Source organism: Aspergillus piperis (genome assembly GCF_003184755.1).
Source record: "Aspergillus piperis CBS 112811 unplaced genomic scaffold BO85scaffold_1, whole genome shotgun sequence".
NCBI lineage: Eukaryota > Fungi > Ascomycota > Eurotiomycetes > Eurotiales > Aspergillaceae > Aspergillus > Aspergillus piperis.
In genome coordinates, this window is record NW_020291591.1 from 1,552,345 (window position 1) to 1,566,986 (window position 14,642).

Consider the following 14,642-nt stretch of genomic DNA (forward strand, 5'->3'; position numbering starts at 1 on the left):
TCGTCAATGTAGGCGATATCTATAACCTATAATATTTGCACCTCGTGCCTCTTCAGTCAAGTGCCTTGATCATCCAACGCTATATCCAAGCCACATTAGACATGACGCAGCATGTCCCGAAGTAGGATCTACTTTGCTGACCACTTCACGGGCATCTACCACGAGACAAGACTGATTCCAAATCAAGCTGCTATATCTGGTCAGATGCAGTAGCACATTGACCTCATAGAAGACAACCTTCCGAGCCAAGAAGAGATTTAGTTGTCACCAGATAGTTTACAGTCCAAGATAGCCCTGGTCTACGCATTCGTATCTCGACCCCTGCGCATGCATAGCTTGTCAGCTTCCATATATTCTGGTCTCTAAGCACATTCTACATTTCCATATAAAATGATCCGTTCCATATCCCTTAAAGCTATACATGCACTTGATAGTGAACAATCCTGTTAAGATATTCACTACAGCTAGACAGCTGTCAGCTGGTTCTTCGCCTTTTCTTTTTGTATGGTCTCCGACCACCACCTCTTCCAACCAACCAACCCCGAGGCCCCCGAAACATAAGGAACAAGCCAAAATGCTCATCTTCCTCGGCAAGCTAACCTACCCGCCCTACGCCACGAACGAACTCTTCGCCGTCATCTTCAGCAACAACATGCAACAAGGTGAAAAAGTCGCCGTCGTTCACCAATGGACTAAGGATGCGGCCGGACAGGAAAAAGCCAATTCCTTTGCGCAGGGGACTGTTGATAAGGCGGTTATCACGTCGGCGGGGGAGAAGGAGATGGAGTTCTTTTATGGGGAAAGGGAGACGACTTATTACTGGTACTTGCTCTAATTCTTCTTTCCGCTTTCTATAGGAGTATTGATTTCGAACTAGATGAGTGAGTGCTAATGTTTTGGGGTTGTAGGTATAAGGGCACCCAATCCGGGAGTAAATTGACATTGTCGATGTTCAACAAGAGTGGAGAGGAAGTAGTCAAGAAGATTGAGCTCCTGGCGACGTATTATTGATCATTATCTAGTATTCTGCTTTCGTTGTCTATTCAGAGTTCATACATCATGATGCTACTTGCATCAATCTGACAGAAAGGAACAGAACTCAACAAGAAGAAGTCTACGAGCTATAATCCTTCCACTTCCACCTTCCATATCCATGACATGTATGGTTATCGCCTCACCCTCTCAAATACTGCCTCATACCTCTCCAACGCCTCAGTGAACCTCCTCGCCGACTCAGTTGACTTTTCTAAAGCGTCATCTAGTCTCTCCCGTGCTTCGGTATACCTTCGAAATGCTTCGTGGAAGTCATCTTCTGATTTATCATAGTTCTTTTTGGCATCTTCGGTTGCATTTTGTGCTTGTACTGCCATGTCTCGTGCTGAGTGGGCTGCTTCTCGTGCCTGTTCGAGGGCTCCGGTGAGAGGTGAGGGTTCGTGGTCCGTTTGGGTTAGAGGGAGGTGGGATTGGTAGTGGCAGAAAAAGGACATGTTAAAGGTTGAGGGTATATAGGTAGGGAGGTTGCGCCTGAGCAGAGGAATGATGTTTGCCTGTGAAGGTGGATTTGGGGGTCTTGATGGGAAACAGTGGTGTTAGGTGCAGTTACCAAAGCAGCGGTAATATCAGAATGATACTTGAATTTTGCGCGCATATGATGTACATATGACGGCTGATGGCAAATTCCTTAGATTATACTACTTCCATAGTGTATGTTTCTTGTAAATGTAAATGTATGTAATTTCATTCGTTCAAGGAGTTGTGTTTTAATCTTGAGACAATCGGTATCGGCTGATCTTGGTCACATCTATACAGGTCGATTGTTACTCCGATTTCTCAAGATATCTGCAGGAATATGCACGCTCAGAAGCTCAAGAAGAGTCGCTCATGCACAGAACCTTTCAATTTCGCCTCTCTAGAAATTGAATTTGATACTTTATGAGTTCCTCAGCTAGTGCAGAACAAAATATCTGGCAGAGGGAAAGGCAGCACACATCAGCTGCGTCTATAAAAACGGTACACCACGCGCCATCGCCAAACGGCTCGGGAAAACCCGCGGATTCTTGCCAGGCAGCAATTGTGAGAGAAATCAGGCTGAAATATAACTTTTTACTCGAGTGGAACTGAAGATGGTCGCTTGCGGCCGTAGGGGTCGCGGATTTTCTTCCCCATCAAGAGTTGCCGCTTTTCGATTGGAAGTGAATCGAGTTGCGAACAATCAAAGTCAATAATCAACGCCCGGCGTAGCTCGGGGTTCCACAACGCGTTCTGGGGCTGGATATTATGATGTATGACCCCCAGAGAGCGGATCTCCTTTTCAGATCTTTTGACTTCGCGTTTAAAGGACTTGTCCTCGCAATTATCGATCTGCTCTCCTGCCCAAGCCATGAGGAGCATGTGGTTGATCTCGGTTCCATTTGAGAAGTGGGCCATTCTCAAATCAACTGTCCCAAGGACAACAGGGACTGCAGATCCCTGTGCTTGATGAAGTATGCGGTAAATGTCTGCTTCATGAGAGACCTTTTCCTTCCAAAGCTCAGATGAGGCTCCTTTGCCAACCACAGTATACCCAAGTGTCGAAGATGTAATCTTAAATAGTGAGCCGGTTGACGCACAGCCACCGATGGGCGTGCATCCATGGTCAAATTCTTTATTGAGCTGCTTCTCGATTTTCCGGACCAACGTTTCAGGAAGAATCTGGTGATGGTCGTCATTTGCACCTAGCCGGTGCAGCGCTACGTTCGGACACTGTTTGTCCAGACTTCTCCCATGCTGCAGACCAAGCAAGCAACGCTGGGTACAAAATTGAGCTGTACCTTTGTTGGTGTCTTCCCCGCTAGAATCAGTGTCCTCTTAGAGCCCCGATGACTCAGCATTCTCGCTGATTCGACGCTTTTGTCTCCTGGGACCTGTATTGGTATCTGCGTCCGGGGTTAGGTGGCGCCGCATGCGAGTCGGAGTCGGCATCCTGCAGTCTTCTGTCGGCGACATAATAGAAAATTGGGATGGCTGGCACTTTGTCGAGGTGTCTGCGGAGGTGTCTTCGACCGTTGCGGTGTTGGGATTCCGCAAATTTGCTATTCTGCATCGTAGAGCCACTGTATCACATCAAAGCGGTAACCACGTACCATCCCGTCTTTCAAACAAGGGTGGTGCTGACAGCTCAAGGGCAAATGAACTTTCCAAATTACAAACCTTCAGCGTCAGGCATATAGCGATCTTTGGACGAGTTCATGATACTAGGAAGAGTCATAAAGGATTCTGCCTGGCAAAACCCGCATATCAGGAATAGAAGTTTCTGTTCGATCAGTCTAGAGTGACTCAACCTTCCAGACGTTTGAATGCCCAATAAGTTGCCTTGATCAAACGAAGCGCTGAGGTTGGGGAGACACAGCTGTATGGGCACATGTCCTGGGCGTTTGTGTATGATTCCAAGGACGCTTAAATGAGTAACTTTATGGTCGTTTTCACAGGTGTCTTCCGCGCGTGTTTACCCGCGTGTTTGCATTCTTGGCTTGCCAGGATTATGGAAAGCCTAGGTTAATCCAGACTTGTACTAAGCACACCAATTTTGCCCTTAGTAATGTCTACTTCAATCTAAGTATGTACATCAAATAGATGTGTTTGAGGGTTCCATGGGCCCTGGTGGGGTGTCCGCAAGTGGAAGTAACTCAAAACAATAGCAGCAAGGATACAATATATATCACAAGTCCAGGGTGCATTCGTTGCGAGGATTCCTCTATAAAACAATCTCCAATTCAAGTCTTTCTTGCACTAACCTTGGGCTGTAACTGATAGTATGAGAGTGTGGTTAACGAAAGGCGAGCATCTCTATAGTGATCACCGAAAGGACAAAAAGGAGTCCTGAGTGCAATGTTGGGGTAATGGGAATCGAGGTATTCCAATTATGCAGTTCTGGGTGCATGATGAAGGCCTGTACTCATTGAGACTGCTCTCATTGCTCTCAGAGCATGTATTACGGTGTTTTAGAGTAGATGCTGCATCTTTCAATTCCTTTCTTGCTAACTAGTCCTGCTATTCTTCCGCTTCTTTCCTTACCCACTGTTCCTCCACTTCCTGTTTCTGTGATTCATCAGACTCTTGATGTCCTCCATCTTCTTTCAGCTGTTGCTCATTTACTATTTTTCCTTGCATAAGTTCTGTCTCGTGCTTCTTGACTTCTCCACCATGCATCAAATTCTCTTGTTTGTGCTTCTTGACATTTTCTGTAGGCATCAAATTCTCTTCCTATTGCTTCATACATTTTCTGTCGTGCTTCATGCAGTTCTTCTTGTGTTTCTTTTTCTCTTTCTTGTGCTCCACTAGCCATTTTCAAGCACATATCAGCGCGTTCCTCTGCTTTCCTGGTTCTTTCCCTCTCTCTGTCCAGTTCTGCCTTGGCTTCGAAGTAGAGAGCCTTGTAATCCAGTGAGCCCTCACAATCCATATTTCATACGAAGGTGAATGTGATATTGATCAGAATGGTATCAGTCCGGAAGGGTGAGGTGGATGGTTATTGAAGGTTTGACTACCAAAGACTTTGAAGGGGGGGATGGTGGTATTTGTAGATGCAATCATTGATATTTTATGCGAGAAAGTGAGTGTTGCTCGGATAGCGGGAAAACCCGTATAGGGTTCGGGATTTCATGTATAGTTGACTTTAGGCGTAGAACCTGCAGTGCTGTATAAAAATCTAGGCTGATTGCGTTGAGAATTAGACTAGATGACATCAATATTTAAGGGATCAGTAGCATCCATAGTTCTTTTGCTAGATATTGGCTTAGCCGTAAGAACCAAGGATAGATGTCGAGTTACATGGCTGTATTTGGTGGCAAGCCTTATTAGATAACTAGGAACCTGTCATTATGTAGGTGTTTTTCTACTATTAGCGAATAGTTCAATGTGGGAATAAGAGATTCACATTTCAATACTAAAGTGAACACACATATCACTCTTCTCGCTTAAAATCCCACTGTACACTGTTTCGATCAACTGATGAGCCTTTCACTGTCGAAGAACAGTAAACAAAGCATTGTAATTACTTCAACTTATATCTACCAATAATCACGTGTTACAAGGTACACTTATGTTGGGTTTTGTGTTGGTATATGTTAGGCTCAAGACCTAGATGAGGGTTCAGTATCAGCCAATATGTCATAGTCTATAAACATCGACTGGGAACAAGAAGTTTCGGGAGCAAGCTTTACTTTGTAGCCATATCCCGGATGGTATCTCAGCAATTTCCTATGGCTGGTGAGAGGTTAAAAGACGGAGGATTAGAATTTACCACTCTAATAAAAGACAGATATATCATACTCTAAGAAGGTCTGCATACTCCGCAGATTTTCATTCCCAATGTCAGTTGATAGCTAATATAATTGTAATGCGATCTCCGCGGCGGCATTCTATGCCCCGATAGTAGCTTATCTTGATCAGATTCTATCTACGCCTAAAATAGTTGGACTAGAGTGACTATCATACCGACATAGCAGGGATTTACGAATTCTCCTTCAATAGGGTCAAAAGGCAAGTCTATCGGCATCTGCCGCTCTAGAAAAAATCTGTAATAGAAACGACCTCACTAATTCACGGCAACTTCCAATGGCTAATTAGAAATAGCATAGTGAACTGAAATTTACCAGTGTAATGAACGGCAAGTGAAGCCTCCAGAAACTTATAAGTTCTCCATCATTCCCAATGTAGGTTATTTCTTCAGGACAGACATAATATTCACAGTAGCAGGCACTTCGGTCACCCTTTGTCTGTTATGGGGCTTGTTATTCCTCATGTGAATTACCCATGTTTGAATTGACTTTTTAGTGGCCTTAGAACATGGATATGAAAACTCTAGACCTCCGCAGTCTCCCCTCAGTGCCTTTTCCCCGGCTATATGCCATCTTCCTTCCAAGCTTTTCAACAGATCTGCGGCCTCGTCGGGATTCCTTTCGTTGGAATGGGTCACTGTCGAACGCCTTACTCAAATAGCCCCAACTCATTTACCAATAGTGACGAAAATGGCTACATAGGCAGGGTACACCATCAAGTCCGGGGAGGTCCCGAGACGAGCAGCCAATATTTCATGATGAATCTGACTTCGTCTTCGGTTTTCTGTGTTGTTATCTATATAATATTATGGAACGAAGAAGCTTCATTGTCGCTAGGCCCGAGTCTGAAGGAAGACAGCCAGATTTGGGCACAAAGCTAGTTTGATCGCTAATTTGCCAAGGGTCAGAATCACTGACCAACAAAAAAGGGCATCATCGCAAACCATAATGATTCCTGGGGTCCGTGCAGTGATGCTACGTGTACAGAAGCTTCACCTTCGGCACACAGACATTCCAGTATCACCTGGAAGGTAGGCACCACTGGGCTGAGAATACTCTCCACAGAAAGGGGGAGGTGTTTGGTGACCCTGCACCTGATCTATGACCAGATGAGCCTTGGTTGATTCTCGATAGCTGAAAGCCATTATAATTACTATCAATTATTTACCTTTATCATGGTCTCGACTGAATTCCTCAATGTCTTCAAGCAATTATCCCGGAGTGGGGATCTGAAAGTGGAGTGAAAAGTTCCATCTCGGTTCTGGCATTTCCACATAGCGAGAATGACATGAACATGTCTAACATTCAGTATGAATTGCCCCTATGCTGGGCAACTTTGTGAGCAGTCCCTCTACTACGGACTACTGCATTCAGCGTAAACGCTCTTCACTCGGTTGGAACAAGACCTCCTGGGAGATGCGCTCCTTCAATTAAGCCATGTCAGTTCTGCTGTCAACACTGCAAGCTTCTTTGGGCTGTTCTGGACTATGTTGCTTCTGTCAAATCTGGCTGTGGAGGGCGTGGGCCGCCGACCCAGGACTTCAGTGTGAGAAGGCGCAAAAAGAGCGCAATGAAACTCAACAAGGTGCTATTATCATTGAACACATTGAGGCACGCCAGAGCCAGGCAGCGGACTTATCACATATAAACGTTGCATTCCCTCTGACGAAGCCTTGCTCAATCTCCGTCTTTTCAATACGGTAGGTACCTCACTCTCGCCTGCTTCAATGCATGGACACTAGGATTTACTTATGTGACGTGGCAAGGAGCTCCGGGGGCCAGTAAGCAACAAGCTGTTGCTAACGCTGTTATTACGCCTGGTCGGTCGTCCCTTATGATGAGATCTTTTCTCACAAATGCTTCAACAAAACTATCAAGTGGAAAGCAATGCAGAACTCACGCTTTTCCAACAAATTCAGCATGGCGCAAGAAATACAAAATAGAAAAATACCATGTACACATAATAAGAGATGTGGCTGCTGTCTATTGCACCATGGTGTGGGATGAATGCAGCTTGTCTCTTGAGCAGAAGCATGGCGATGAAGAGAATGCGATTCAGGCACTCAAAGGATCTGTCTGGGGCAATTCTGAGGCACCAATCTGGATTTTGTAATCAGGCGCGCTCTTGATTGCCCGTGAAAGTGTTCCCTGGCTCTCTCCTTATATACGACAGAGGACTGACTGCAGGATGCTAGCCATGGGCAAGCCTTGGAGATTTAAATCTCCTAATGCTCTTCGACATGGCCATTACTTCTTGATAGTATATTGCATCAAAACCCAACTTCCAAAGTCGATTTAAATTGGCCAAACCTACAGTGGCTCACTGCTAATCTAGATATGAATAATCAATCTTGTCTCGTCAACGACTGGGACATCGAACAGTTTGTGCATCTCGTATGGTTGACCCATTACTTCCAGAATCAAGTGTTCTGCTTGTTCACGCAGAGCGTATCAAGCGCAAGCCCTCCATTATATCTTGGTCAGACGAGCTCAAATATTTATAGAAGGGCAACTATAGTGTCAATCGGCAAATTGAGGCACACCTTATGCCATCGAAAAACTATGAGTCCTGCATCTGAATTGCCAATGCAGGATCTTTCTGATCTTGGGGTCTATATGTATGTGGAAGCAAAAGCGTTCTTATTGAATACTACATCAATATTATCCTCATATCTCAATACAGCGGGAACGGGCGGTTTCAAGTGTTTGTATATAATCCCTCAATATCTCAAGGCACGCGTTGGTGGTTGGAGAACACGTAGGCAAAGATAGCGATATAGCAAGATATTCGCCAGAGATTAGAGTTTTGGAGATGCTTCTTCCACATCAAACTCAGTTGTGCAAAGTAAGAATGTGTCCTTCAGAGCCTGTAATACATCAGCACCTGTAGCCCCTTAACTACCAGACACTAAACTTACCGACAATCGATATTTTTCGTTGATCTCCTGGTAGTCCTCCCCAGCAAGCATATCACAAAAGTGGCGGATAGAAGGATAATGCACGATAGATATCTCATTCCACCAATCCTCCTCCTTTCTCTCCCAGTTTCCTCTCGAGTCCACGGCATTCGCAGTTCCAGACTTTGGCTTTACCACGTTACCCACTATCTTTGCATCCCCGCCTCTCTTTCCAGCCACAGGAATGAAAGACTGCCCATACTGGTAGTAGCTCTTCTTCCCATTCGGGTGGTTGAAGTGAAGCAGATTGAGCATCGTTACAGGCCCCGAATGCTGAGGTGTAAGCTTATCCATAAAGTTAAGGAGATCGGGTGAGAGTTCCAGGCTTTGGGAGGTCGGTTTGCTGCGTGCCTGGTCTAAGGATCCAGTCAATGGGACGGATGAAGCAGCGCGCTTAAGGGACTCGTCTCGTGAGGCGTAGGTGGCGAGTAATTTGGAAGGTATTCCCACTGCTACATGGTACTGGGTCTTTATTTGAGATTGAAGAGTAGAGGGGATCGGAGGTGAATCCGATGGCGGTTGGATGAGAACGAGAAGATCCCAAGGCGTCTTGGTTAGAATGTCCTGGTCGAGGACTGTGGGACGAATCACGGCATGTCGCGGTCTAGAGCTTACGATCACGGTACGAGAGGAGCGGAGGGAGTTGAGAAAGGTGCTTGTGTCGGTAGTGAGTGCAAGCAGATAGAGGGATGCGACTGGCATATTGGGCTGTGGGTCGTATAGAGGCCAAACAAAGGTGTCAAGTGTTATCTATATGTAGGCAATTTTGAAATCACCGTAGAGGCTGGTATTGACAGGTGCGGTCTAAGCCTGAACGTTGTCTTGTTTATTATCAGATCGACTTTGCAAGTAAAGACAAGGCGATACAAAGCAATATCCTTAGAAGGGACATGGAGAGGAGAGACGCGGAGATGGCGGAGATGCCTCGGCTGTCGGTCCCCCCGCACGTCACGTGGCACCCCACATTCCTGCATTTCTCCGTTTGGATAGTTTTATTTGCAACCTGCAAAGCAACTTTATCTGTGACAGAAACCACTCGGGATGCCGATATCGGCAGTACTCTATACTTGAGGCTTGTTACAAGCTATCATCGGGGTTGTAAGCCACCTAGAAAAAACAGATCCCGCCTTGCCGTCTCTGGGATGGATCCTTTCAGAGAACTATGACGCAGCTGTGGGAGGTCCAACACGCTACGGCTCACTGGGGAAGCTAAAACGTCTTGGAAAGGCAGGTAGGAGAGACTCGAAGACTCTATGATGGCATGATCGGCAGTGAACTGGCGATGGAAGCATTGGAGCCATGCCGTGAAGAGGGTTCTTCTCCGGGATTCCAGCCTCGGGTTGGCTTCTCCGAATGGCGGAGATGCGAATAGCCTAATTTCCTCCTCAACTTCCCCACATCTCCTCCAGTTTTGGCCGCGTGCGGAACAGACTTTATCCTCCACTACGATCGCGAAACAGGCAATTTTGAATTCGCATAAATACCTGGGGAGCCATGGTCTCTGTCGGCGTAGCAACCCATCTTCACTAGCACAATGAGGGGCCGTACGTTCATCGCCAGCCTGAGCTTGCTGTATAGCTGTGTACCAGCAGATGCCAGTCTCACTGTACTCTTCCAGAATGACGGCAACTGGACAACACATGCTGAAAAGCCCAGCGCACTCTTCGTCAACAATGCTTTGACCTACCAAGATGCGCAGGAAACCTGTGCGCAGTACAATGAATCACTTCTTAGCTGCAAAGACTATCCCGACTTCCATTATTCATTCACATACCAACAATATTTGAAGAACATTGGCTCAGATCAGCTCTTCTGGTCTTCTTGCAGCTCAGACCGTCCGACAACATGGAACGGCGAACTAGCCAATACTTCCTCGCCTGCTGGTCTTCCCTTCCTATGCTCCAACTCCGCCAAGTTCGTCAAGCAAGTGTATACCGATTATTCTGACTTCCCAAGAGTCAATGCTAGCGCCAATGGCGTCACCTTCGAGGGTCTGCGCGACCATATGGCATTCCGCTTCATGGGAATCCCCTTCGCCCAGCCTCCCGTGGGAGAGCTTCGCTTTAAATATGCCCAAGAATGGGCTAAGAGCTCTTACGTCATCGCCACCAGATACGGCCCTGCATGTATCCAATCTGGCTGGTATGACGGAAACAGCTACGGCCTCAACCCCTGGGGAAATAGCGAGGACTGCTTGCACTTGAACGTCTACACGCCTTCTCTTCCATCAGCCAAAAACGAAACAAATTCCTACAGGCCAGTAATGCTCTGGATCCACGGAGGTGGCGAGACTTCAGGAACCGGTGCCGACTCCACTTTCGACGGCGATAGCTTCGTCAGCCGCAACGACGTCGTTCTAGTCACCATAAACTACCGGGTCAACATCTTCGGCTACCTGAGCCTCGATGACTCTACCATCCCCGGGAACGCTCAACTCTCTGACAAAATTGAGGCGCTCAAATGGGTCCAGAAATACATCCGAGCCTTTGGCGGAGACCCCAACAACGTGACCATCTTCGGTCAATCCGCCGGTGCTTCGTCCGTCATCGATCTCCTCACTACCCCCAAAGCCAACGGCCTTTTCCAAAACGCCATCGCCCAGTCCATCGCCGGCCATGTTGAGACCTCCAACGCTTCAGCTGCCGCTATTCTCCCTTACATTCAGCCCCTCTGCAATAACACTACGGGAACTCAGCGCCTCAAGTGCCTGCAATCCCTCCCGGCTGAAACTCTCCTGAACATCAGCTCCTACGTAACTTGGGACACCGTCATCGACAACCGCTACATCTTCGACTACCCACTCACCCAGATCGCTAAAGGCGAGATCAACAAGGTCAACTTCATTACCGGCTTCATGCCCGAGGAGGCACAATCCATCCTCCAAACCACTATCTCCCCCAACGCAACAAATTTCACCACCACCCTCCAAACCCTCGTCAACAGCGGCTCCATCACAAAGTCCGAAGAGGACGCGGTGCTCTCCTCCGACCTCTGGAGAAACTACTCCACTCCCTACAATGCAACCATCCACGTTGACTCGCCCGCCAGCATGACCTGCTACTCCAAGGAATTTGCCTCCGTAGGCGCAGCATCCCACGCATACAAAAGTCTCTACGTGTACCTGCACCAGCGCGCCTACGGCCTAAACTACTATGACTGGTATGATCTCTGCACGTACCCCGTTGGCAAGCCCGACACACCTTACTACAAATGTCACTCTGGAGATCTGTATGAAGTGTTCGGTACGTACTATCTGTTTGATTTGCCGGTCCGTGCACCGGAGGATATCTATTACACAAACATGGTGCAGGATATGTGGGCAGCCTTTGCCAGACACGGAGATCCGAATGTTGATGAGGAATATCTTCGTGCAAGGGGGTACTTCAGCAGCCTGAAGTTGATGGAGAGGTGGCAGTGGGATGAGTTCACGGAGGGAAGTGGAAGCAATAACGTGGCTAATCTGCAGTATCCCGTGCCAATTTACTCGGGATTGCCGTATATGGAAGAATGTGCTGTTTTAGGCCTGGAGCATACCAACTAGAGAGATAGAATGCATTATGCAAGATATATAATCGAGACAATCACTCTAGCTAGTACGCGTTGTTTCTTCATACAAACCTCGAACGATGCAACACGGCGATGCTCCGGTATCAACTCAGTAACCCTCACTGCAACGGCCAGCTACGCCATTTCATAGGCCAAGTCTTTTCTTCTCGATCCGACGGCCAAATAGACCCGAAGATCTCCAAATCCATACTCCGCATCGTCCCCTACGTTGGTTTTACCTAAGTTCGAGGTGGTGGGATCCACGAGGGTGAGATATCTGATATGCGGCAAGACGAGAGTTGCGTCTAGCAATTGAAGCACGCGATGAGGTGGCTCGTCCGACTTCGGGCGGAGAGAGGCGGAGGGTAAGATCTTTATAGAGACTCGGCGCCGTAATCTGGTTCCACTGGCGGTTCACCTGTGATAAAGCCCGCAGGGTTTCCCACAACACATCGCGAACCTAGATTCCGAATTAGTTAGTTTCGGATGCTAATCACAGTATTCTTACTATTCCAGCGATTGAATGCTTTAGCTCCAGGGGTAGGCAATCCATGTTCAGACGTCCGTAAGATGGGAGTGGAAATGGTGAAATGAGGTAGTAACGGGGTATTGTACATAAAGGACAGTTGTCAGGTGACTATACTCATCCCTATGGTATATAATACGTTTGCGCTAGTATTAATGGTTCACATTAATCTCTTATCAGCCGTATTACCAGGAAGGATGTTATTCTTGTCGGTGTTGATATCTAGAGATAGTCAGCCATATGTTGAGCTGCTGATGGCATTTCCGTTCCGTTTCTAAAGCAATCTTATTTCTAGACGTTGAGGTGACACAGCGAACCTCATATCAAAGGACAGTGTCGATGTCCGAAATCAGATAGCACACGTCCAGGGTTTGAAGCTTCAACAGCTGGAAGAAACGCTCCTCGATTTCAGCAGGACCAGGATAATATATCCAGTTATGTAATTCCCTTTATAAAGCCTCAACCGCTTTCCCTACCGACAGGCGATACGAAAAAATACTACCAACAAGGTTATTGTGCCAATTTGCTCTTTTGTGTGCGAGGCTGCAAATGCCATTTCTGTGCGTTCCTGCAGGATCCAGCATATGACCCATGCTTCATGCAATCAAGAGACATTGGAATTCCAAAGGAACTGCGGAACTCTTACAGGAAAGCTAACACGCCTTAATGATAGCTAGGCAAAGTCATCAGTGAACTTATCGAGACTTCAACCAGGTAGACATACTGTATATAAACAAAGGGCTGCAATTTGTGTCTAACTAATTCATCCAGAATTCGGGTCAGCTGACCTATCACTACCACCTCCACCGATCGCATTGACTACAGACCAAGTCGAAGGAACTTTGAATTAAGATCCGCACTAAGGACTGGTCTTATCGACCCTGTTGACTCGCCTATTTTAACAGTACAAATCTAATAATCGGTATCATAACCTAGGAGCAAGAGAGCGCTCTACAATTACTGCCGTGAGCTCCCCAGACTTCCAGAATCCGAAAATGATACAAATGGAGCCAAAGGAGCACCAAGCTTATGCTTGAGTTTAGGGTACCAATGCGAAATCATTATTGACCTGTTGAACAAGAGGAAGAACGCCTCAATTGTTGGAATGCGCTCTTTGTCGACGATAGGGCAAAAACAGGGCGGGGCATATTCGAGGATATGCGTAGAGACTGTGGGAGAAATCCAAACGCTTGTTTCTCACGAGAGGAGGCTTATGAGACTAATTGATGATGTTTCTGATTTGTGTTGCTTGTCTTTTGTTGATGATATGTTGACGGTCGTCTCCCTTTTGCCTTTCAGGCAAATACTACGTCTCTCGCCCAAAATTATGGAGTTCGAGTTGTACAATAAGCATTTGTAGCTATTATACATTTTCAAAATCACTCAAACCTATGCCAAGATTTCTTGGAAGGCTTTGTTTCTCGAGATTCTCCTATGGCATTCCAACACACCCATGATAGCAACAACCTCCAATTTGCCGGCTTTAGAAGGCTAACATATCTCCGTCCGCAAAGCTTATGGTTTCATTCAATGATCCTTCCACATACATATGGTCAGTGACCGGTTCATTCTGTCTCCCTTATTCCCAATGCTCATTTTCAATCGAACATGGCTCCATTCCCTTCTTCATCGATATCACCGAAGAGACTGGCGTTTCATCACGCCCTGATATCAGCATCCCTAGACTATTCACGAAGTCATGCTCTCATTGAATTCGCTCAGTCAATCTTGCATCGATATTTCTTGTCTAGATAGTTGATTTTCACTAGCTTGCTATCACCGCCGCATCCAGTGGCCCTTGTTCTCCAGGTATAAATATCTCTCTCAATTCTGACTTTGATCTCTTTTTCCTCCCATCTCCAATCATCCCTTATATTTCGATCTCTCTTTCAATCAAGAACTTAGAAGAACAAATAAAAATGAAAATTATGATCCATGAAATTTTATGTACATACAATCAATAGCATATAGCGAGCCTTGCCCTAATATTGAATGAGGGCTTAGTCTAAAGACTGAGCCTACGGGCACCAACTATATATTGGCAGATAGCAATATTCAAACAGGTAAGCGTTCTAAGCTTTCATGCAGGCAGTTTAATTGTCTTCTCCGACCTCCTATCTTAGCGGGAGTGGTTGTCTGATCGTTTTCTTTGTTTCTTTTCCCCCCTCCTTTTCCTATTCTGTTTGGCATAATGCTGTTCGAGTCCATCAATCGAGCACACGTTATGCGTGCACAACCTAAATATCAATGACATACCAATAGCTAACGCCATAAAAGTACATAGATTTGCCCTAC

At 46.4% G+C, this 14,642-nt stretch overlaps 5 protein-coding genes across 5 annotated transcripts; 2 read left to right on the forward strand and 3 right to left on the reverse strand.

The window, feature by feature from the left end:
- Positions 1-574: 574 nt before the first annotated feature.
- Positions 575-1,011, forward strand: BO85DRAFT_482901 (uncharacterized protein; the record flags this gene model as incomplete). Its single annotated transcript, XM_025663127.1, has 2 exons — positions 575-822; positions 909-1,011. The coding sequence occupies 2 exons, from the start codon at positions 575-577 to the stop codon at positions 1,009-1,011; spliced, it is 351 nt and encodes a 116-aa protein (XP_025520971.1).
- On the reverse strand, positions 681-1,677 carry BO85DRAFT_444393 (uncharacterized protein). Its single transcript, XM_025659006.1, has 2 exons — positions 909-1,677; positions 681-822 (listed from the first exon to the last, which is right to left on the reverse strand). The coding sequence occupies exon 1, from the start codon at positions 1,485-1,487 to the stop codon at positions 1,167-1,169; it is 321 nt and encodes a 106-aa protein (XP_025520972.1). The 5' UTR covers positions 1,488-1,677; the 3' UTR covers positions 681-822; positions 909-1,166.
- Positions 1,678-1,749: 72 nt separating this feature from the next.
- On the reverse strand, positions 1,750-4,441 carry BO85DRAFT_473678 (uncharacterized protein; the record flags this gene model as incomplete). Its single annotated transcript, XM_025662636.1, has 6 exons — positions 1,750-2,766; positions 3,123-3,130; positions 3,190-3,388; positions 3,774-3,779; positions 4,054-4,220; positions 4,318-4,441. The coding sequence occupies 6 exons, from the start codon at positions 4,439-4,441 to the stop codon at positions 2,104-2,106; spliced, it is 1,167 nt and encodes a 388-aa protein (XP_025520973.1). The 3' UTR covers positions 1,750-2,103.
- Positions 4,442-7,940: 3,499 nt separating this feature from the next.
- On the reverse strand, positions 7,941-9,146 carry BO85DRAFT_473679 (uncharacterized protein). The gene is made up of 2 exons (XM_025662637.1): positions 8,237-9,146; positions 7,941-8,185 (listed from the first exon to the last, which is right to left on the reverse strand). Exons 1-2 carry the CDS (start codon positions 8,975-8,977, stop codon positions 8,117-8,119), a joined length of 810 nt encoding a protein of 269 aa, XP_025520974.1. The 5' UTR covers positions 8,978-9,146; the 3' UTR covers positions 7,941-8,116.
- Positions 9,147-9,809: 663 nt separating this feature from the next.
- On the forward strand, positions 9,810-11,863 carry BO85DRAFT_386976 (carboxylesterase; the record flags this gene model as incomplete). The annotated part of the gene is made up of 1 exon (XM_025656650.1): positions 9,810-11,863. The coding sequence occupies one exon, from the start codon at positions 9,810-9,812 to the stop codon at positions 11,814-11,816; it is 2,007 nt and encodes a 668-aa protein (XP_025520975.1). The 3' UTR covers positions 11,817-11,863.
- Positions 11,864-14,642: the final 2,779 nt, after the last annotated feature.

Coding starts and splice junctions, on each gene's coding strand:
- BO85DRAFT_444393 (XM_025659006.1), bottom strand. CDS start 1,487: ATGTCCTTTTTCTGCCACTACCAATCCCACCTCCCTCTAACCCAAACG.
- BO85DRAFT_473679 (XM_025662637.1), bottom strand. CDS start 8,977: ATGCCAGTCGCATCCCTCTATCTGCTTGCACTCACTACCGACACAAGC. Junction 8,186..8,236: donor ACGAAAAATATCGATTGTCG/GTAAGTTTAGTG, acceptor GATGTATTACAG/GCTCTGAAGGACACATTCTT.